This window comes from Ranitomeya imitator, chromosome 3 (genome assembly GCF_032444005.1).
Source record: "Ranitomeya imitator isolate aRanImi1 chromosome 3, aRanImi1.pri, whole genome shotgun sequence".
Lineage (NCBI taxonomy): Eukaryota > Metazoa > Chordata > Amphibia > Anura > Dendrobatidae > Ranitomeya > Ranitomeya imitator.
The window spans coordinates 180,651,126-180,673,747 of record NC_091284.1 but is presented as its reverse complement, the minus strand read 5'-3'; the positions used below and the strand labels follow the sequence as shown (position 1 = coordinate 180,673,747).

At 43.1% G+C, this 22,622-nt stretch overlaps 1 protein-coding gene across 4 annotated transcripts in view; it reads right to left on the bottom strand.

The window, feature by feature from the left end:
* KDM6A (lysine demethylase 6A) overlaps positions 1 to 22,622 on the bottom strand; it is a 194,688-nt gene that overhangs the window by 120,148 nt on the left and 51,918 nt on the right. For all 4 annotated transcript variants that reach the window (XM_069761664.1, XM_069761663.1, XM_069761665.1 and 1 more), the window contains exon 3: positions 6,748 to 6,856. In XM_069761664.1, the coding sequence (XP_069617765.1) occupies positions 6,748 to 6,856 (109 nt within the window). The remainder of the gene's footprint in view (positions 1 to 6,747; positions 6,857 to 22,622) is intronic.

The window sequence follows — 22,622 nt, the reverse complement described above, 5'->3', positions numbered from 1 at the left end:
AACCCCTTAATGACCTGGGAATTTCTAATTTTTTGTTCCAAGAGCCATAATTTTTTATACTTTTCTGTCTGCACAGCCATATGTGGGCTTTTTTTTTCCCTATAGGACTTTTAGTTTTGAATCACGTTATTCATTTTGCCAATTGTACTGGAAAATGTGAAAAAAATGGTCACATTTGAAAAAGGTTTCATCAAAAGGAAATTGGGACCTGCAGCCCAATAGTGGCCACTGATTACCTACAGTGCTCACGAGCCATATGATCATGCGAGTGAGACCCCGCGCAGACATCGTTGGAACGGCAGCGGTGGTGAAAGGGGGGAGTGTAGGTGATTTTTTTTAATTTTCACTGGGGAACAGTATGTAAGAAGAGATTGTCTCAGTAGTGGACAATCCCTTTAACTCTGGAGAAAGAATGATGCTGCTGCTGACATTACCTCACCAAGGATTCCGAGACTTGGAATTTAATATGCAAATTGCCTCTTTAGAAAGGAAGAGGACTTGAACTGTACAGCGCAACCAGTTGTCATGACAGATTTGATATGTCACTCTTCACAAGGAGAAAAATTACCGTACTTCTTATACCTTCGACTTGGAATAAAAATGGAAAGGAAACCTTTGGTTGTGGGCATTTATATTTCATTTTTATAGGCAGAAATAATACAGCAACAACTATATAACCATAAAGGGTATCTGCAGAAGTACAATATCTGAAATATATTAATACTAGGATACAAAATTACAAAACTGATAGTGGTCACAATCAACACACAACTACGCACACTCACAATTTTTACTTCACCGCTATGACGAAAGGATGTGATCTAAACATCCTCCAAGATTCTCCCAACCATCAAAAAGAAATTTTGGGATAAGCAATACTTTTGCCAGCGTGATGGAGAACATGTCACAAGTGATAACCAAGTAGCTTCGTGAACAAAAAGTCGACATTTTCAATCCCATTGAAAACCTGTGGTTAATTCTCAAAAAGTGGACAAATAAATACACTGAAATTGTGATAATCTCCAGGCACTGATTACACAAGAATGCAATGTAATCAGTTACACATTTGCACAGGAGAGTATATCTAGCTTGCTGGGGTGAATTGCAAAAAATATCTCAGAAAACGGTCGACACTGCAGTCTTTTCAAAATCTTGCATATTTTTGACAATAAAAGTTTTAAAAACTTATGAAATGCTTATAATTTTACTGCAGTAACTTAAACATTTGAACAAAAAAAAAAAAAACACAAAGCAGCAAATTTTACGAAAACCAAATTTTGTGATTTCATCTTTCCTCTATTTTAGGAAATATATCCTCATCCTGCCCCAGCTGCACCCAATTTGTCAGTACTGTGCAGAAATGGTGTGAGAATGCCAGCAGTCGCAAAATTTTAAAGCAGCCTTGAATTACACCAAAATTGTGACTTTTTTAAAGCTTTATACACATGAATTCTGGAGGAAAATGTGCGACAAATCAAATCCACAGGGTTATGTTTATAGTCCACACAGTCATCAGCGGTATTTCGGCGGGATGAGTTGTAGTTTTGAATGACATTCATTTTATCAGTGTACTGAAAAAAAGCCAAGAACTGTGAAATTACGGGAAAAATGTGATTGCATATTTTTTATGGTGTTCATGATTTCCAAGGTCAGTATGAGTAAGGCGATACCAAACAAGAATTTTTAATTCTTAGGCTGCGTGTCCACGATCAGGATGGCCGGCAGTATCGTCGGAGCGGCTTTGCCGCTCTGCGGTAAGCCCCGTCCCCTTATCCGGCATCATCGCACCCATCGCATAGGGCCCTGTGCTATACCTTGCGGCGACGCAACGTCGCCGCAAGATATACGGACATGCTGCGATCTGAAAAGACGCGCAGCATGTCCGGAGTCGCAGGGCCGCCGCGTGCGTGTTACCACACATAGTGGAGACGGGATTTCATTAAACCCCCTCCACAATGCTGTAACATCTGGACGCTGCGTGTCTGACGCTGCGGCTCTATGCAGCGTCAGACACGCAGCGTTTCCTGCACGTGGAAACATACCCTAATTAAAACTTCAGTGGCAAGAAATTTAATTTGTGTTGCCATTTTTCTGAGATTCATGCCTAATTTTTTTTTTTATCGATGGGTTGATGTTCATGCTTGGGAATTTTTTGCATGCAAGTGGACATTTTTTTTTTATTGATGCCATTTCTTGAGTACATACGACATCCTGATCACACTGTATTGCTTTTATAGGTATTTTCCCTTTTTTCCTTTTTACCGCGTTTTATGGTACGGGGTAATTTTTAGCTCAGAGTATATTAATGCCAACTAAGCTTATTTTTAACCCCTTAAGCCCCGAAGGTGGATTGCACGTTAATGATCGGGCGAATTTTTACAATTCTGACCACTGTCCCTTTATAAGGTTATAATTCTGGAACGCTTCAACGTATCCCAGTGATTCTGACAATGTTTTCTTGAGACATATTGTACTTCATGATAGTGGTAAAATTTCTTTGATATTACCTGCGTTTATTTGTGAAATAAACGGAAATTTGGCGAACATTTTGAAAATTTCGCAATTTTCCAACTTTGAATTTTTATGCCCTTAAATCACAGAGATATGTCACACAAAATACTTAATAAGTAACATTTCCCACATGTCTACTTTACAACAACACAATTTTGGAAACAAATTTTTTTTGTTAGGGAGTTATAAGGGTTAAAAGTTGACCAGCAATTTCTCATTTTTACAACACCATTTTTTTTTAGGGACCACATCTCATTTGAAGTCATTTTGAGGGGTCTATATGATAGAAAATACCCAAGTGTGACACCATTCTAAAAACTGCACCCCTCAAGGTGCTCAAAACCACATTCAAGAAGTTTATTCACCCTTCAGGTGCTTCACAGGAATTTTTGGAATGTTTGAAAAAACATGAACATTTAATATTTTTTTTCACAAAAAATTTACTTCAGCTCCAATTTGTTTTATTTTACAAAGGGTAACGGGAGAAAATGGACCCCAAAAGTTGTTGTACAATTTGTCCTGAGTACCCTGATACCCCATATGTGGGGGTAAACCACTTTTTGGGCGCATGACAGAGCTCGGAAGGGAAGGAGCGCCGTCTGACTTTTCAATGCAAAATTGGCTGGAATTGAGATGGGACGCCATGTTGCGTTTGGAGAGCCACTGATGTGCCTAAACATTGAAACCCCCCACAAGTGACACCATTTTGGAAAGTAGACCCCCTAAGGAACTTATCTAGATGTGTTGTGAGAGCTTTGAACCCCCAAGTATTTCACTACAGTTTATGACACAGAGCTGTGAAAATAAAAATTCTTTTTTTTGTTTCCACAAAAATTATTTTTAGCCCCCAGTTTTGTATTTTTCCACGGGTAACAGGAGAAATTGGACCCCAAAAGTTGTAGTGCAATTTGTTTTAAGTACACTGCATGGCAGAGCTCGGAAGGGAAGGAGCGCCATTTGGAATGCAGACTTAGATGGAATAGTCTGCAGGCGTCACATTGCGTTTGCAGAGCCCCTAATGTACCTAAGCAGTAGAAACCCCCCACAAGTGACCCCATATTGGAAACTAGACCTCCCAAGGAACTTATCTAGATGTGTTGTGAGAACTTTGAACCCCCAAGTATTTCACTACAGTTTATAACGCAGAGCCGTGAAAATAAAAAATAATTTTTGTTTCACAAAAATGTTTTTTTAGCCCCCCAAATTTTTACTTTCCCAAGGGTAACAAGAGAAATTGGACCCCAGCAGTTGTTGTCCAATTTGTCCTGAGTACGCCGATACCCCATATGTTGGGGTAAACCCCTGTTTGGGCCCACGGGAGAGCTCGGAGGGGAAGGAGCACCGTTTTACTTTTTCAACGCAGAATTGGCTGGAATTGAGATCGGACGCCATGTCGCGTTTGGAGAGCCCCTGATGTGTCTAAACAGTGGAAACCCCCAATTATAACTGAAACCCTAACCCAAACACACCCCTAACCCTAATACCAACCATTACCCCAACCACACCCGTAACCACACCCCTAACCACACCCCTAGCCCCAACCCTAATGGGATAATGGAATTACATTTTTTTTTTTAAAAATGTACTTTTCCCTAACTAAGGGGGTGATGAAGGGGGGTTTGATTTACTTTTATAGCGGGTTTTTTAGAGGAATTTTATGACTGGCAGCCGTCACACACTAAAAGACGCTTTTTAGTGCAAAAAATATTTTTTTGCGTTACCACATTTTGAGAGCTATAATTTTTCCATATTTTGGTCCACAGTTATGTGAGGTCTTGTTTTTTGCAGGACGAGTTGACGTTTTTATTGGTAACATTTTCGGGCACGTGACATTTTTTGATCGCTTTTTATTCCGATTTATGTGAGGCAGTATGACCAAAAACCCGCTATTCATTAATTTCTTTGGAAGGGGGGGGGGAAGGGAGGCGTTTATACCATTCCGCGTTTTTTCGCTGATGATGCTGTATGGTGGCTCGTTTTTTGTGGGATAAGATGACGTTTTCAGTGGTACCATGGTTATTTATATCGGTCTTTTTGATCGCGTGCTATTCCACTTTTTCTTCGGCGGTATGATAATAGAGGGTTGATTTTTGCCTCGTTTTTTAATTTTTTTACGGTGTTCAATGAAGGGGTTAACTAGTGGCACAGTTTTATAGATCCAGTCGTTACGGACGCGGCGATACTAAATATGTGTACTTTTATTGTTTATTTAGATAAAGGAATGTATTTATTGGAACAATATATATATTTTTTTTATTATTTAGGAATTTTTTTTTTTTTACTTTTCCCCAGGGGGACATCACATTATATTGACAGATCGCTGATCTGACACTTTGCTGTGCACTGTGTCAGATCAGTGATCACACAGCACAGCAGGGAGGCTTCCCGGTGCCTGGTCTGAGCAGGCGCTGGTAAGCTATTTCCCTGCAGGACCCAGATGCAGCCCCGCAGCCATTTTGGATTCGGGCCTGCAGGGAGGAGGTGGTAAGATCACATTGCGTTGCTCTGAGGGTCTCAGGTAAGCACGCAGGGAGCCCCCTCCCTGCGCGATGCTTCCCTATACCGCCGGAACACTGCGATCATGTTTGATCGCATTGTGCCGGGGGTTAATGTGCCAGGGGCAGTCCGTGACCACTCCTGGCGCATAGTGCCGGATGTCAGCTACGATAGTCAGCTACCATAGTCAGCTGACACCCGGCCACGATCGGCCGCGCTCCCCCCGTGAGCGCGGCTGATCGCACTGGACGTACTATCCCGTCCCTGGGATTTAAGTCCTAGGTCACCTTGACGGGATAGTACGTCCAATGGAATTAAGGGGTTAATTATTAAACATGAAATAAAGATAACTTGAATTTTTATATATTTTTTTCACTTTACTTTTACATGAACCTGTGATTAAACTAATATATTAGTGGATTTCAGTACACAGTTAAATTGATGCTCTGCTATGAAGCACGGCCACATGCTGAGATTCACAGAAGGACTAAGATCGCAGCCACATGGGCTGCACACTCATTGGGGCAGGTGTACACCATCAATTACACTACTTACATTGTTATATAGCAGTGGTCAAGTAAGCTTTGCTCGCTGCCATTAAAGATACTGGCTGAACTGGGATTTCCCAGGTATGATATGGGCTCAGATTTTGAGTCTGCTCCATACACTATCACCCTACTACGCCACATGTTGGGAAGGTGTTAAAGGCGTTTGCCTACAACTACAATGTTATGACTAGTTAGTATGGCCTCCTGCCAGTGATTGATGGTCAGAGACCTGCTCTCCTAACCAACATTTTACGAAGATATTCTGGAGAATGCTCATGCGTAATTTTTTAATGATGTTATGAAAGACAGAGCATCCTTTGGTCATGCTGGGAATGTTGGTGGGTTAGCAGGTCATAGAAATAGACATCCAGTGCACTCGCCATTATTCTCGGAGGGCATTGCACACGCAGATGGATATTCTGGCTCTCACAACTTCATCAGGATGTTAGTGAGCATATGTTACTCTCCAAAATGATGGTGATTGCATGAAATATGGAATGCAGGTGACAGAAGAGTGACCTATCAATCACTGCCAGGAGGCTGAGCCAGGAGCAGAAAAAAAAGAGGTTGAAGAATCCAAAGAGCTGTAACTGAAGACCAAATACCAGCACTTTCAAGTTAATTTGCATAAACATTTTCTGATGGATTACAAGACATCAGAGACACAGATATGAAATTAAAATGTATGGAAGTATTTATCATTACAGGTACTTTACTGTGATAAGGTTACTTCAGGGTCTAAAAACCTGCTAACAGGTTCCCTTCAACAGCCTCGTGTGTAATTATGTGACTGTTGAGCTTGCATCCATAATCTGAAAACAACACAGATGTGTGAATGCGGTCTTAAAGTCTACTTATGCTGTAAAGAAAAAAAAAAACAAAGGCAATTAAAAACAAAACAAAAAAAACAACATCTTGGGTATACATTCGAGGCATATACTCAAATTTGAATCTTCCTGTCTTCCTATTAGGCCGGGGTCCCACTAGCGTATCACATCTAATGCGAGAGCATCGGATGAGATATGCTAATGACCCTCGGCTCCCGCTCTGCTGCGATCCGAGCATCAATTTGGTACAAGCCTTCAAAGAAAAGAAGGAATGTGTTCAATTCAGCCTGCAATATAGTTATATACCCCATCACAAAATGGAATATAGAAAAAGCCATCACAAAAATACTTGCTTATATTCTTACCTTTTGGATAGTCTTCCAACAATAGGTTGAAATGGCCTAACTGACAGAAGAAATCGGACTCTACTTTACCCTCAGATTTTAGGATTAGAGCTTCATAGCATCGGACAGCCTAAAATTGAAGAAAAAAAGGGTGTTTTAAATAACCTGTCATACACAATACTGCATCTCCGCAGTTTCATGTTAGCTGTGCTACGGAGGTTATAAATAACTAGATGGTGGCCCGATTCTAACGTATCGGGTATTCTAGAATATGTATTTCTGTATGTATATAGCAGCCACATAGTATATAGCACAGACCACGTAGTATATAGGAGCCATGTAGTATATAGCAGACAAATACTATGTGTCCTGTGCTATATACTATGTGGCTGCTATATACATACATATTGTAGAATACCCGATGTGTTAATACAGGCCACGCAATATATAACAGTGGCCACACAGTATATAACAGCCACGTACTATATAACACAGCCCACACAGTATATAGCAGCCACACAGTATATAACACAGGCGGTGTAGTATATAACACAGGCCACGCCGTATATAACACTGACCACGTAATATATAACACAGCCCACGCAGTATATAGCAGCCACGTAGTATATAACACTGCCCACACAGTATATAGCAGCCACGTAGTATATAACACTGCCCACGCAGTATATAGCAGCCACGTAGTATATAACACTGCCCACGCAGTATATAACAGTGGCCACGTAGTATATAGCACCACCACGTAGTATATAGCACAGCCACGTAGTATATAACACTGCCCACATAGTATATAACACTGCCCACATAGTATATAACACTGCCTATAGTATATAGCAGCCACGCGGTATCTAACACAGCCCACGTAGTATAAAGCAGTGCGGGCACCATATCCCTGTTAAAAAATAATTTAAATAAAAAATAGTTATATACTCACCCTCTGGGATCCAGCGAAGCTCCGGCGATACGCGCACAGCTGCCGCCATCTTCCGTTCACAGGATGCATTGCGAAATTACTCAGATAACCTAGCGGTCTTGCGAGACTGCTAAGACTTCTGGGTAATTTTGCAATGCATCACTGGGAGTGGAAGATGGCGGCAGGCGCGTGCGGCTCGGTGGACTACAGAGGATGAGAATAGCAGGTTTTTTGTTTTTTATTATTTTTAACATTACATTTTTTTTTTTTTTTTACTATCGATGCAGCATAGACAGCATTAATAGTAAAAAGTTGGGGACACACAGGGTTAATAGCAGCGGTTACGGAGTGCATTACCCGCGGCATAACGCGGTCCGTTACCGCCGGCATTAACCCTGTGTGAGCGGTGACCAAAAAGGAGTATGCGGGTGCTGGACACTGACTGCGGGGAGTAAGGAGCGGCCATTTTCTTCCGGAATGTGCCCGTCGCTGATTGGTCGCGGCAAAACAGCCACGACCAATCAGCGACTTGGATTTCCATGACAGACAGACGCCACGACCAATGAATATCCGTGACAGACATACAGAAGGACAGACGGAAGTGACCCTTAGACAATTATATAGTAGACTAGATTGTGGCCCGATTCTAACGCATCGGGTATTCTAGAATATGCATGTCCCCGTAGTATATGGACAATGATGATGCCAGAATTCGCGGCAGACTGTGCCCGTCGCTGATTGGTCGAGGCAACCTTTATGACATCATCGTCGCCATGGCAACCATTATGACATCATCGTCGCTGTGCCCGTTGCTGATTGGTCGAGGCAACCTTTATGACATCATCGTCGCCATGGCAACCATTATGACATCATCGTCGCTGATTGGTCAAGGCAACCTTTATGACATCATTGTCGCCATGGCAACCATTATGACATCATCGTCGCTGTGCCCGTCGCTGATTGGTCGAGGCCGCCAGGCCTCGACCAATCAGAGACGCGGGATTTCCAGGACAGACAGACAGAAAGACAGACAGAAAGACAGACAGACAGACGGAAAAACCCTTAGACAATTATATATATAGATAGTGCATGGGGCCACCAAATGAAAGCACTCAATAATACTGGTCATTTGCAAAATAGTCATCTCCTAACTTACCCATAAACATGTAGCAGATCAGATTGCTCAGCTGTGCTCATTTATTTCTATATAGGGGTTTATAAAGCCACTTTCAGCATAACAGTGCATTCATACATCCGTGCTACACGTGTTGTGCGCTTTTTTCCCTCAGAGTGTAACAAGGAGTACATATATATAATATAAACTTTATTCACAAGAAATATTATATCATAATTAACACAAATTAAAACCAAAATATACACAATATTGATCTCCAATAAATCAAGGAAATATAATTATGTATACAATACATTTCAATATGAATCCACAAATCAGATGCAGAAAAGTATATAGTAGTGTATATAAACCCACAAAAAATGATATAACCAAATAAAGTGCAAGTGATATACAGTATATGCTAATAGGTAAAGTGCAAACAATATTATAGTTACATAGTTATTGAGGTTGAAGGAAGACTATAAGTCCATCTAGTTCAACCCATAGCCTAACCCAACATGCCCTAACATGTTATATTATTGACCAATAATGTGTAATAGCATTATCACATATGAATATATAGTTCTCAAAAGTTTACATACCCCGGCAGAATGTTTGCTTTCTTGGCCTTCTTTCAGAGAATATGAATGATAACTAGTGATGAGCGAGTATACTCGTTGCTCTGGTGATCTCCGAGTATTTGTGACTGCTTGGAGATTTAGTTTTTGTTGACACAGCTGCATGATTTACAGCTACTAGCCAGCCTGAGTACATGTGGGGGTTTCCTGGTTACTAGGGAATCCCCACATGTAATCAAGCTGTCTAGTGGCCGCAAAATCATTCAGCTGCGGCAAGGAAAACTAAATCTCCGAGCACATCCAAATACTTGGAGACCACCCGAACAACGAGTATACTCGCTCATCTCTAATGATAACACCTAAATTTTTCCTCCACTCATGGTTAGTGGTTGGGTGAAGCCATTTATAGTTAAACTACTGTGTTTTCTCTTTTTGTGGCAAAACCACATTCAAGAAGATTATTAACCCTTCAGGTGTTTCAGGAAAACTAAGGCAATGTGTAAGGTAAAAATGAACATTTTACTTTCACAAAAAATTTACTTTTGAACCAAAATTTTTTATTTTCACAAGGGAATTAGGAGAAAATGAACCACAAAATTTGTTGTGCAATTTCTCCTGAGTACGCCGATACCCCGTATGTGGGGGAAAGCCACTATTTGGGCGCATGGCAGGGCTCAGAAGGGAGGGAGCACCATTTGACTTTTTGAACGCAAAATTGGCCGGAATCAATGGCGGGCGCCATGCCGCCCCTGATGTACCTAAACAGTGGAACCCTCCCCCCCCCCCCCCCAATATCCATCTCTAAGGCTACGTTCACATTAGCGTTCTGCCAGGCTGCGCCGGGCGCAGCCGCGGCGACACATACGCCCCTATATTTAACATGGGGGCGCATGGACATGCGTTTTGCGATGCATGTGTCTTTTGTGCCTCAACCGTAGGGCGCAGAGGACGCAGCAAGATGCTTTTTTTTTTGCGTCCAAAATCCGGCAAAAAAAGGACGCATGCGTTGCAAAACTATGCGTTTTGGCATGCGTTCTTGTTTGCGTTGTGCGTTGCGTCGCCGACGCAGCAGCGCACAACGCAAATGTGAACGTAGCCTAACAGACCACATTCCCAACCCGCAACTTTAGCCATTTTATTAATTTTACCTTAGGGGGTGATAAAGGGGGGTTTGATTTACTATTTTTTTTATTTTGTTCACTGTGATAGGGTCTCTCACAGTGATCAAAATGAACCAATAGGAAACATTTCCTATTGTTGCCGGGTGCCGGATGGCAGATCTTGTCGGGCGCACTGACACGCCCCTGCCATTTTCTTCCCAGAGGGAAAACGCCGGGGGACATCACCAGGGGAATACAGGAGGTGCCGGAGGTACCGTGGGAGCTTGGGTGACCCCATTTCTCTCTCCTCTGATGTGCTAGATCATATCAGAGGAGAGAGGAATAAATAGGAAATAGTTTTTTTTTTTTCTTTGCGGTCGCCGTTATTCCATGAATAACGGTGGTTGCAACACTGGGGTTGGTAAAAACCGACCTGAATCATGTTACCGAGGGTAGCCGAGGCCCCGGAGATTTTCCAATGTTCGGGGGGGGGGGGGGGGGGTCAGGCAGGGCACTTATTTCTCAGCGCCGTTAAAAGGTGGTGCTGAGGCATAAGTACCCTTAACTGCCGCCGTTAAAAGACATATCAGCAATCATTAAGGGGTTAATGAAATCAGGGCCATTGTTCTCTTTAGCACATCATCAAGTGTAAATGGGAGATGTGCTGCTAGTAACATGATATGTATGGGACAGAATGATCGCTCGATCAGTGACCGTAAAAATCATCTAATCACCATTTTCTCAGATTGTAAGTCCAACAAAGTGCAGTGGCTGTGCTTTCCAGAGGACTCTCTTTGTCCGACTAAGGCCCTAGATAACACTGAACTCTGTACTGATATGGAAAATTATTTCAGAAGACTGCGGCTGAGATTATTTCAATGATACAGACTGAAGGAAGAGGGATCTTGTCAACCAAAAGGAGGTCAAAATGGACACCTCCATCTGAACGCAACCCTCATTTGGATAACTATACAGACCCAAACATTTGACAAAATCCACCTTTGTAGACACAAGCATCCAACATCAGTGCACAGGAGAGAAAGGCCACACAGTCTTTGAACACCAACAAAGAAATGATCATTAAACCTACTGACAAAGGAGGTGCAATAGTCACGATGAAGACATCAGACTACATTAAAAAAGCAAACTGACAACTGAAGACAGACACTACTATAAAAAAATTGGAGTCTGACCCTACACAGGTTTATTACAAGGAACTAATCAAGTTCATGTTGTCTTCTTGACAAATCCATAAGAGGCGATGACCTGAGACCAGAGTCTTCTAGAATAGGGACATGCTACATGCTTCCCACAATGCACAAATTATTTAATGTGTGGGCATCCGAGCAGGTTTCTGGGTAGAGGATACACCCAGCTGCATTCAGGACACAACTGACCTATTGAATAAACTACTGTATCAGCAATAAGTCCTTTACCAGAAGGAACCACCCTGGCCACCATGGATGTGCAATCTTTGTATTCCAATATCCTACACAAGAATGGATTAAATGATTGCAAAGTCTTCATGGAAAATACAGGGACAGATGCCGATTCTGTGGTGAAATTTACAGAATTCATCCTCACCCACAATTACTTTGAATTTAATAATAAGATATATCTACAGACTGGTACAGCAATGGGAAGTAAAATGGCTCCCCAGTTTGCATGGCCAAGCTTGAAAGCGACTATATTTTAATCATCTGGACGGAGTCTGAGCAACAACTAAAGACGTTCTATGAACAGTTTAATCAATTTCATCCCACCATCAACTTAGGACACCATCATTAAAGGGAACCTGTCACCCCGTTTTTTCAGATTGAGATAAAAATACTGTCAAATAGGGCCTGCGCTGTGCGTTACAATAGTGTATGTAGTGTACCCTTATTCCCCACCTATGCTGCGAAATACATTACCAAAGTCGCCGTTTTCGCCTGTCAATCAGGCTGGTCAGGTCGGGTGGGCGTGGGGACATCGCTGTTTCTTCCCCAGCTTTCCGTTGGTGGCGTAGTGGTGTGCGCATGTCCAAGTGCCAAATCCACTGCGCGCAGGTGAAGAAAAAGTGCGCGATCTGCGCTATTACCCTTGTCATCGGTGGGGGCGGCCATCTTCCTGAGGCCGCGCGTGCGCAGATGGAGTGCTCTGCTGCACGGGGCTTCAGTAAAATGGCCGCGGGATGCCGCGCGTGCGCAGATGGAGATCGCGGCGGCCATTTTCCTGAAGCCGAGATGCAAACTCCATCTTACCCCAAAACAACCCTAATGTCAACCCTAACCATAACCCTAATCAAAACCCTAAATCCAACACACCCCTAATCCTAATCTCAACCCTAACCTCAAACCTAACCCTAATCCCAATACACCCCTAATCACAACCCTAACCCTAATCCCAAGCGTAACCCTAATGCCAACCCTAACCCTAATACCAACTCTAATCCAAACCCTAACCCCAAATCTAACCCTAACTTTAGCCCCAACTCTAACCCTAGCCCTAAGGCTACTTTCACACTTGCGTCGTTTGGCATCCGTCGCAATCCGTCGTTTTGGACAAAAAACGGATCCTCCAAATGTGCCCGCAGGATGCGTTTTTTTGCCCATAGACTTCTATTGCCGACGGATCGTGACGGATGGCCACACGTCGCGTCCGTCGTGCACTGGATCAGTTGTGTTTTGGCGGAACCCCGAATCATGTTCTCTGGGGTCTCGGCTACCCCCGGCAGCCGAGACTCCGGAGAAAATCCTACTCTGGGGGGCGCTATTTACTTTTTCCACAGCGCCGTTAATTAACGGCGCTGTGGTTTAAGTACCCTTAGCGGCCGCCGTTAAGAGGCGTATCGGCGGTCGCTAAGGGGTTAAAGATCCCAAACTTATATCAGGACTACAAGATGTCAGGTACTTTCAAACGCATCACATCTAATGCAGTGTACTTACCGTATATACTCGAGTATAAGCCGACCCGAGTATAAGCCGACCCCCCTAATTTTGCCACAAAAAACTGGGAAAACTTATTGACTCGGGTATAAGCCTAGGGTGGGAAATGCAGCAGCTACCGGTGAATTTCAAAAATAAAAATAGATGCTCCATACCGTTCATTATTGCCCCTTAAGATGCTCCATATAAAGCTGTGCCATATAGAATGCTCTGCACCGTTCATTATGGCCCCATAGATGCTCCATATAAAGCTGTGCCATATGGAATGATCTGCACCGTTCATTATTGCCCCATAGATGCTCCATATAAAGCTGTGCAATATATAATGCTGCTGCTGCTGCAATAAAAAAAAAAAAAAAATGACATACTCACCTCTCTTGCTGCCCGCAGCTCCTCAGCGTCCCGTCTCGGCGTCTCTCCGCACTGACTGTTCAGGCAGAGGGCGGCGCGCAGATTAGTATGTCATCGCACCCTCTGACCTGAACAGTCAGTGCAGAAGACGGGAAGACGGAGCGGCGCCCGGCGGGTGGAACGTGGACAGGTAAATATGTAATACTCACCCGCTCCCGGCGTACCTGGCGCCTTATCCCGGACAGATGGTCTCCGGGTGCCGCAGCCTCTTCCTCTGTCAGCGGTCACTGGCACCGCTCATTACAGGAATGAATATGCGGCTCCACCCCTATGGGAGTGGAGTCCATATTCATAACTTTAATGAACAGTCCCATGTGACCGCTGAACAGGGGAAGAGCTGCAGTACCCGAAGACCATGGGACAGGCAGGGACAGCGCCAGGAGCCCCGGAAGCAGGTGAGTATGCGACAGACCTCTCTCCCCCTCACCCGCCGACCATGACTCGAGTATAAGCCGAGAGGGGCACTTTCAGCCCAAAAATTTGGGCTGAAAATCTCGGCTTATACTCGAGTATATACGGTAATTGTATGTACAAAATGAACAGATGGGGGTCTGTATGTAGGGGAGACAGGGCAAAAACTTAGAACAAGGATAAATTCTCATTGTCACACAATTAACAGCCCCTTGGACAAAAAATTACTAGTATTAGCAGGTAACTTCAAGTCTCAGCACGAGAAGAGTCTGAGTACAAACTTATGGTAACCTTTGACACACTCAGTTCAGGAATGAATGTGTCACATGGATTTATGTCTTTCTGTATCAAAATCCAAGGGGTAATGTTTCTCCTTGCGGAGAGTGACATGTTAAGCATGCCGAGATGAGACTTAAATCCACAATGTTCCTCTGGGAAATATGCAAATTGTCTCTTCAGAGAGGAAGAAGACTAGAACTCTAGTGCCACCTATAGGAAGTAGCAATCCTAAAAATAAATTGCTACTTCCTATCGACTGTGCTAGAGTTCTAGTCCTCTTCCTCTCTGAAGAGATCATTTGCATTTTTCTATATCAAATAAGGAATGTGCTCTCCTCATACCTTGTGGGGGCTTCACAGCCCAACCAGACCTCAATCACAGGACAATAAAACTTTCTCACTCCTTATAATAATAATAAAATTATAAATATGAACTGTTCCAATATTTACAGCTACAACTGTTTATCCCACTCCCATAATGATCGTTCTACTTCATGTCACTTGTTTTATCTTTTGCATTATTTCTTTGTCCCATTGCGTATAAATATGTGATTGTTCAGATTTTGTATTAGTCTATGCCTGATGAAGAGTCCCGAGTAGTCTTCAAAGCTTGCAATTTGTTACCATCTTTTCAGTTAGCCATTAAGGCTATGTGCACACGTTCAGGATTTCTCGCAAAAAATTCCTGAGAAAAACCGGACATTTTCTGCAAGAAATCCGCAAGAAAACTGCATGCGTTTTTGCAGCGATTTTGCCGCGGTTTTGACGCATCTTTGCCGCGTTTTTTTCCGGACACTTCTCAATGCATTTTGTAGTGGGAAATCCGCAAAAAACGCAAAATTAATGAACATGCTGCGGTTTTTACCGCGATGCGTTTTTTCACGGAAAAAACGCATCATGTGCACAAAACATGCAAAATTCATTCTAAATGATGGGATGCTTATTGTATGCGTTTTTTTGCGGTTTTATAGCGTTTTTAATCGGGGAAAAAACGCGAAAAACCTGCAACGTGTGCACACAGCCTTAATGAACATGCTGCGGTTTTTACCGCGATGCGTTTTTTTCGTGGAAAAAAACGCATTATGTGCACAAAAAATGCGGAATTCATTCTAGATGATGGGATGCTTATTGTAGGCAGGTTTTTTTTTTTTTTTTGCGGTTTTATAGCGTTTTTATCGGGAAAAACCGCGAAAAAACTGCAACGTGTGCACACAGCCTAAAAGGTTTCAACCACCGAAGACTCTCACATCTTAATTATTTTTCTATCCACTTGCTAACAGTACAAAATATATATCCTTCTGTTCTAACCCCATCATTCTTCATTAGCCTTTGTAAAAAGTCTATTGTTGTAGATGGAAAATAAGATTTGAAGAAATTTGTGATGGAATTCAGTGTTTCTAGTGTTTGTTGATGTTCCAGAATGTAATGACATGATTATATGTGAATAAAAAATTTTTATTCAAAAATAAAAGTGAATTGTTGTCAAATGGAAAAAAAAACAAAAAAAACAACATCTCCTGAAAATAAGCCCTAGCGCACTTGCTCTTGTGAAGCAAATAAAACTATAAAGGCTTTAGGGAATCATCGATGTGGACATTGCAAGTATTGTCAACAGCATGTCACAGACAGGATTTTGCATATTGGACCAGTCAAACACAAAGTGATGCAATTTATAACTTGCAAAACTAAACACGTGGTTTATGTGATATACTGCCCATGTGAGCGTTTCTACATAGGGAAGACCATTAGATGCCTTTCAGTGCGGTTCAGAGAACATTGCAGATCCGTTATAACAGAAAAAGGTGCACCCAGGCTTATAACACATATAAGGGAAGAACATGGAGGTAATGCGGGTGTATTGTCATTCGCAGGGATAGAACAGATTAAACCGCCCACACGAGGAGGTGATTATCACAATACACTATTAAGGTGTGAGGCGACTTGGATCATGAAAACGGGAGCCATGGGCCCCGCTGGTCTTAACGACAAAATAGACATGTCCATATTTTTGTGACCGTTATCCTCATTTTAGGTATAAAACACGCTTCTCTAGTTTTCCGTATGATCCTTTACCTAATTGATATGTCTCATATAGGGACAATATGGTCTATCTTGGGTCTGTTATCTCGCTAGTGTAGTTGGATAAGACATTATCAATAGAGTTATATATGAGGAAAAGAAGGAGTCATAATAGGAAAAATAGTAAAAATAGTGAAATATAGAGTATAAGTGAGTGTAAGCGCTAACAGTCTTTATCATAAGGATATAAGGTTTATGTGTTCAGTATTGAATGTTGCTGTATTCTGTTGCTCACTATATGCTTTAGGTACAGTTAAGATGCCATTTCAATTGCAACGTTTATGTACACTTGTCTGCATGTACCTTTGATTTTAATGTTTTTTTAATCTAAGTTTGTACCGTGGGGGGGAAGAGTGAGATTGTAAGGAGGAGCTATGTCAGCTCACACTACTTCAGGCGTCACGTCCGATCCCCCATTGAACCCGTTGAAGCGCCAGACCGGCGCGAAACGGCCGTCGTTCTGCTCCCGCATCCCTATGTTACACACCCCTGTGCCGTGAAGACTTTTACCAAATAAATACACCTGCATAAGAAGATCGGTGAGTGCTGCCACTTTCTTTTTCTTCATATCCAAAACTATAAAGGCCCCTTCATATTAAGCGACGCTGCAGCGATACCGACAACGATGTCGATCGCTGCAGCGTCGCTGTTTGGTCGCTGGAGAGCTGTCACACAGACAGCTCTCCAGCGACCAACGATGCCGGTAACCAGGGTAAACATCGGGTAACTAAGCGCAGGGACGCGCTTAGTAACCCGATGTTTACCCTGGTTACCATCCTAAAAGTAAAAAAAAAAAAACACTACATACTTACCTACAGCCGTCTGTCCTCCGGCGCTCTGCTTCTCTGCACTCCTCCTGCACTGGCTGTGAGCACAGCGGCCGGAAAGCAGAGCGGTGACGTCACCGCTCTGCTTTCCGGCTGACCGACGCTCACAGCCAGTACAGGAGGAGTGCAGAGCACAGCGCCGGGAACAGACAGCGGTAGGTAAGTATGTAGTGTTTGTTTTTTTTTACTTTTAGGATGGTAACCAGGGTAAACATCGGGTTACTAAGCGCGGCCCTGCGCTTAGTTACCCGATGTTTACCCTGGTTACCAGTGAAGACATCGCTGGATCGGTGTCACACACGCCGATCCAGCGATGTCAGCAGGAGTCCAGCGACGAAATAAAGTTCTGGACTTTATTCAGCGACCAACGATCTCCCAGCAGGGGCCTGATCGTTGGTCGCTGTCACACAACGATTTCATTAACGATATCGTTGCTACGTCACAAAAAGCAACGAGATCGTTAACAATATCGTTATGTGTGAAGGTACCTTAAGACCTCGACTTATTTTTGGAGAAACATGGTGGGAGTTTTCCTCAGACAGCACATGAACCCAAAGAGTTTTACTGATCCACCCTAGTGATGAGCGAGAGTGCACTGGTAAGGTTATGTGCACACGTTGCAGATTTGCCTGCGGATTTTTCTGCACTGAATCTGCATTTCTTGGCAGAAAAAGCAGGTGCGTTTTTGATACATTTTTTATGCGTTTTTTGAAGCGTTTTTGTATGTGTTTTTGAAAGCTAAATAAAGATGTATTACTGAACAAAAAAAACCCAAAAAAAGATTTGTGATGTCATTTCTTGTCCAACCCACACTCCAGTACACACAGATAGACAGACAGATAATAGATATAGATGGAAATAGCTAGATAGATAACAGATAGATCTATACATAGATCAAAAGATATTATCTTTCTATAGATCTATCTATAGATCTATCATCTATCTAGCTCATTCCTTTTATCTATTCTATCATCTATCTCATTCCTTCTATTATATCTATCATCTATTTATCTATCTCATTCCTTCTATCGATAGATAGATATAGATCTATTCATATATCTCTAGATATATCTATGGATAGATGTAGATATATAGATATATGGATAGATATATCTATATCTATCCATATATCTAACTATCCATATATCCATCTAACTATCCATAAATCTATCTACATCTATCCATAGATATATCTATAGATAGATATGTGGATAGATATACAGTACAGACCAAAAGTTTGGACACCTAATTTAAAGATTTTTCTGTATTTTCATGACTATGAAAATTGTACATTCACACTGAAGGCATCAAAACTATGAATTAACACATGAGGAATTATATACTTAACAAAAAAGTGTGAAACAACTGAAATTATGTCTTATATTCTAGGTTCTTCAAAGCAGCCACCTTTTGCTTTGATGACTGCTTTGCACACTCTTGGCATTCTCTTGATGAGCTTCAAGATGTAGTCACCAGGAATGGTTTTCACTTCACAGGTGTGCCCTGTCAGGTTTAATAAGTGGGATTTCTTGCCTTATAAATGGTGTTGGGACCATCAGTTGTGTTGTGCAGAAGTCTGGTGGATACACAGCTGATAGTCCTACTGAATGGACCAGGGGTCTCAAACACGCGGCCCCTCCAGCTCCTTCATGCAGCCCGCAGGCACATAGACCCCGTAACGATCGCGCTCGTTCCAGCAGCCACCGACATCCGCGCTGTAGTGCAGTGTATTGCCGCGCAGAGACCGGCTCTCGGCACAGCAATACTAGTGTCAGCCGCCAGCCTATCAGAGGCACGCAGCTGACATCTGCGCATGGCAGTGACATCATACGCCACTGCGCCGGGACGCAGATGTCAGCTGCGTGCCTCTGATAGGCCGGTGGCTGACACTAATATTGCTGTGCCGAGAGCCGGTCTCTGCGCGGCAATACACTGCACTACAGCGCGTATGTCGGCAACTCCTGGACCGAGCTGCGATCATCAAGGGGTCTATGTGCCTGCGGACCACAGGATCAGAAAGGACGCCAAGGGAACGGAGGACAGGTGAGAAGAATCTTTTTTTTCTTCTCTGTTATGTCTATGAGGGGGACCTGGATAGGGACCTCTCTGCAATATATGGGGGGACCTGGATGGGGCACATGTCTGCAATAAGGGTACGTGGATGGGAGACATAACGACAAGAATGGGACCAGGATGGGGACGTTACTACCAGATGAGGACCAGGATGGGGCCATATCTACAAGATGTATATAAGAAAGCCAATGGTGTTGTTCAAAAGTACAACTCGTCCCGCAAAAAATAAGCCCTCACATGGCCATATTGACTGAAAAAGGAAAAAAAAAAAAAAAAAGTTATGGCTCTGTGAAGGAGGGGAGCGGAAAACGAAAACGCAAAACCGAAAAAAACTCCGGGGGTTAAAAACATTTTATTTATTTTTTTTTAACTTCTGGCATGCTTCAATAGTCTTTATGGGAAACTAGATGCTGCCATAACACGATCGGCTCTGCTACATACAGGCGATGATCAGATCGTCTGTATGTAGCAGAATTGCCGACTTGCTATGAGCACCGACCACCAAGCTGTACGCAGCGTTCAATCGGCAGCTAATCCGGCCCCTGGACACATACCCTAAGGGTACCGTCACACTATACGATTTACCTACGATCACGACCAGCGATATGACCTGGCCGTGATCGTAGGTAAATCGTAGTGTGGTCGCTGGGGAGCTGTCACACAGACAGCTCTCCAGCGACCAACTATGCCGAGGTCCCTGGGTAACCAGGGTAAACATCGGGTAACTAAGCGCAGGACCGCGCTTAGTTACCCGATGTTTACCCTGGTTACAAGCGTTAAACTAAAAAAAAAAAAAAACAGCACATACTTACATCTGGTGTCCGTCAGGTCCCTTGCAGTCTGCTTCCCGCACTCAGTGACTGCCGGCCGTAAAGTGAAAGTGAAAGCACAGCCGCTGTGCTTTCACTTTCACTTTACGGCCGGCAGTCACAGTGCGGGAAGCAGAGACGGCAAGGGACCTGACGGACACCAGTATGTAAGTATGTGCTGTTTGTTTTTTTTTAGTTTAACGCTTGTAACCAGGGTAAACATCGGGTAACTAAGCGCGGTCCTGCGCTTAGTTACCCGATGTTTACCCTGGTTACAAGCGAACGCATCGCTGGATCGCATCGCTAGATCGGTGTCACACACACCGATCTAGCGATGACAGCGGGAGATCCAGCGATGAAAGAAAGTTCCATACGATCTGCTACGACGTACGATTCTCAGCAGGATCCCTGATCGCTGCTGCGTGTCAGACACAGCGATATCGTAACGATATCGCTGGAACGTCACGAATCGTACCGTCGTAGCGATCGAAATGTTATAGTGTGACGGTACCCTAAGGCTGGGTTCACATTACGTTACTGGCGTCAGTTAGATGGACTACGTTACACCGCGGCATAACGCGGTGTAACGCAGTCCGTTAACGCCGCCATAGAGTCAAATGTCGGACGCATCGCTAGCGCATGCCCACAAAGGGCGTGCGCTAGCGATGTGCAGTCATTGAGTGATGGACCCTGGGATGCGGGCTGCAGCGTTTCCAGGTCCATCACCGCTAGCGCAGATAGAGCAACTGCTAGCTCTATCTGCGCTAGCGCGATGACACATCGGCACTTGCATTAACAGCAGCCGTTAACGCATGTGTTGAACGGGCTGCTGTTAACGCAATGTGAACACATATGGGGTACCAGCATACTCAGGACAAACTGGGCAACAATTATTGGGGTCCAATATCTCCTGCTACCCTTGCGAAAATAAAAAGTTGCTTGCTAAAACTATTTTTGAGGAATGAAAAATTATTTTTTATTTTCACAGCTCTGCGTTATAAACTTCTGTGAAGCACGTGTGTTTAGGCACATCAGGGGCTCTGCAAACGTAACATGATGCCCGCAGACCATTCCATCAAAGGCTGCATTCCAAAACGTCACTATTTCCCTTCCGAGCCCCGATGTGTGCCCAAACAGTGGCTCTCCCCCACATATGGGGTATCAGCGTACTCAGGACAAACTGGACAACAATCCATGTTGCTTTTGCTGCTGTGAAGCACCTGAAGGGTTAATAAACTTCTTGAATGTGGTTTTGAGTACCTTGAGGGGTGCAGTTTTTAGAATAGTGTCACTTTTGGGTATTTTCAGTCATATAGACCCCTCAAACTGACTTCAAATGTGAGGTGGTCCCTAAAAAAAATGGTTTTGTAAATTTCATTGTAAAAATGAGAAATCGCTGGTGAAACTTTGACTTTTATAACTTCCTAGCAAAAAAAATTTTGCTTCCAAAATTGTGCTGATGTAAAGTAGACATGTGGGTAATGTTATTTATTAACTATTTTGTGTCACATAACTCTCGTTTAACAGAATAAAAATTCAAAATTTGAAAATTACGAATTTTTCAAAATTTTAGCCAAATTTCCATTTTTTTCCACAAATAAACGCAAAAACAATCTCAGAATCGCTAGGATCCGTTGAAGTGTTCCTGAGTTATTACCTCAAAGGGACACTGGTCAGAATTGCAAAAAACGGCCAGGTCATTAAGGTCAAAATAGGCTGGGTCATGAAGGGGTTAAAAAGTTATGTAAATTTTGTTGGAAAATGAGAAATTGCTGGTCAACTTTTAACTCATAACTTCCTAATAAAAAAAAAAATATGTTTCAAAAATTGTGCTGATGTATAACATGTGGAAAATGTTTTGTGTTAACTATTTTGTGCGACAGCTTTCGGATTTAGGGCATAAGAATTAAAAGTTAGAAAATTTAAAGAAATGACAATTTTTACCAGATTTACATTTTTTCACAAATAAATGCAAGTCATATCAAAATTACACCACTATCATGAAGTATAATATGTCACGAAAAAAAAAATTTCAGTGGGATCCATTTGAAGCGTTCTAAAGTTATATAATAAAGGGACAGTGGTCAGAATTATAAAAATGGTCCTGGTCACTAACGTGCAAAACCACCTTGGGGGGGGGCTGTCCGATCCTGCACAGGCATAATTCTCTGCCCTGTCAGAGAGGCCTGGCGCCTGCGCACTGCAGTACTTTACGCTGTCCACAACAGGGTAAATCAGTACGCCTGCCCAGGAGCCGCGACAGAAGCAAGGAGGATGACATCGTATGAAGATGGGAGGAGCTGGACCCAGACCTGCGACGCCCATCGGACCCGAACCGGGACCGCCCCTGGGTGGGTA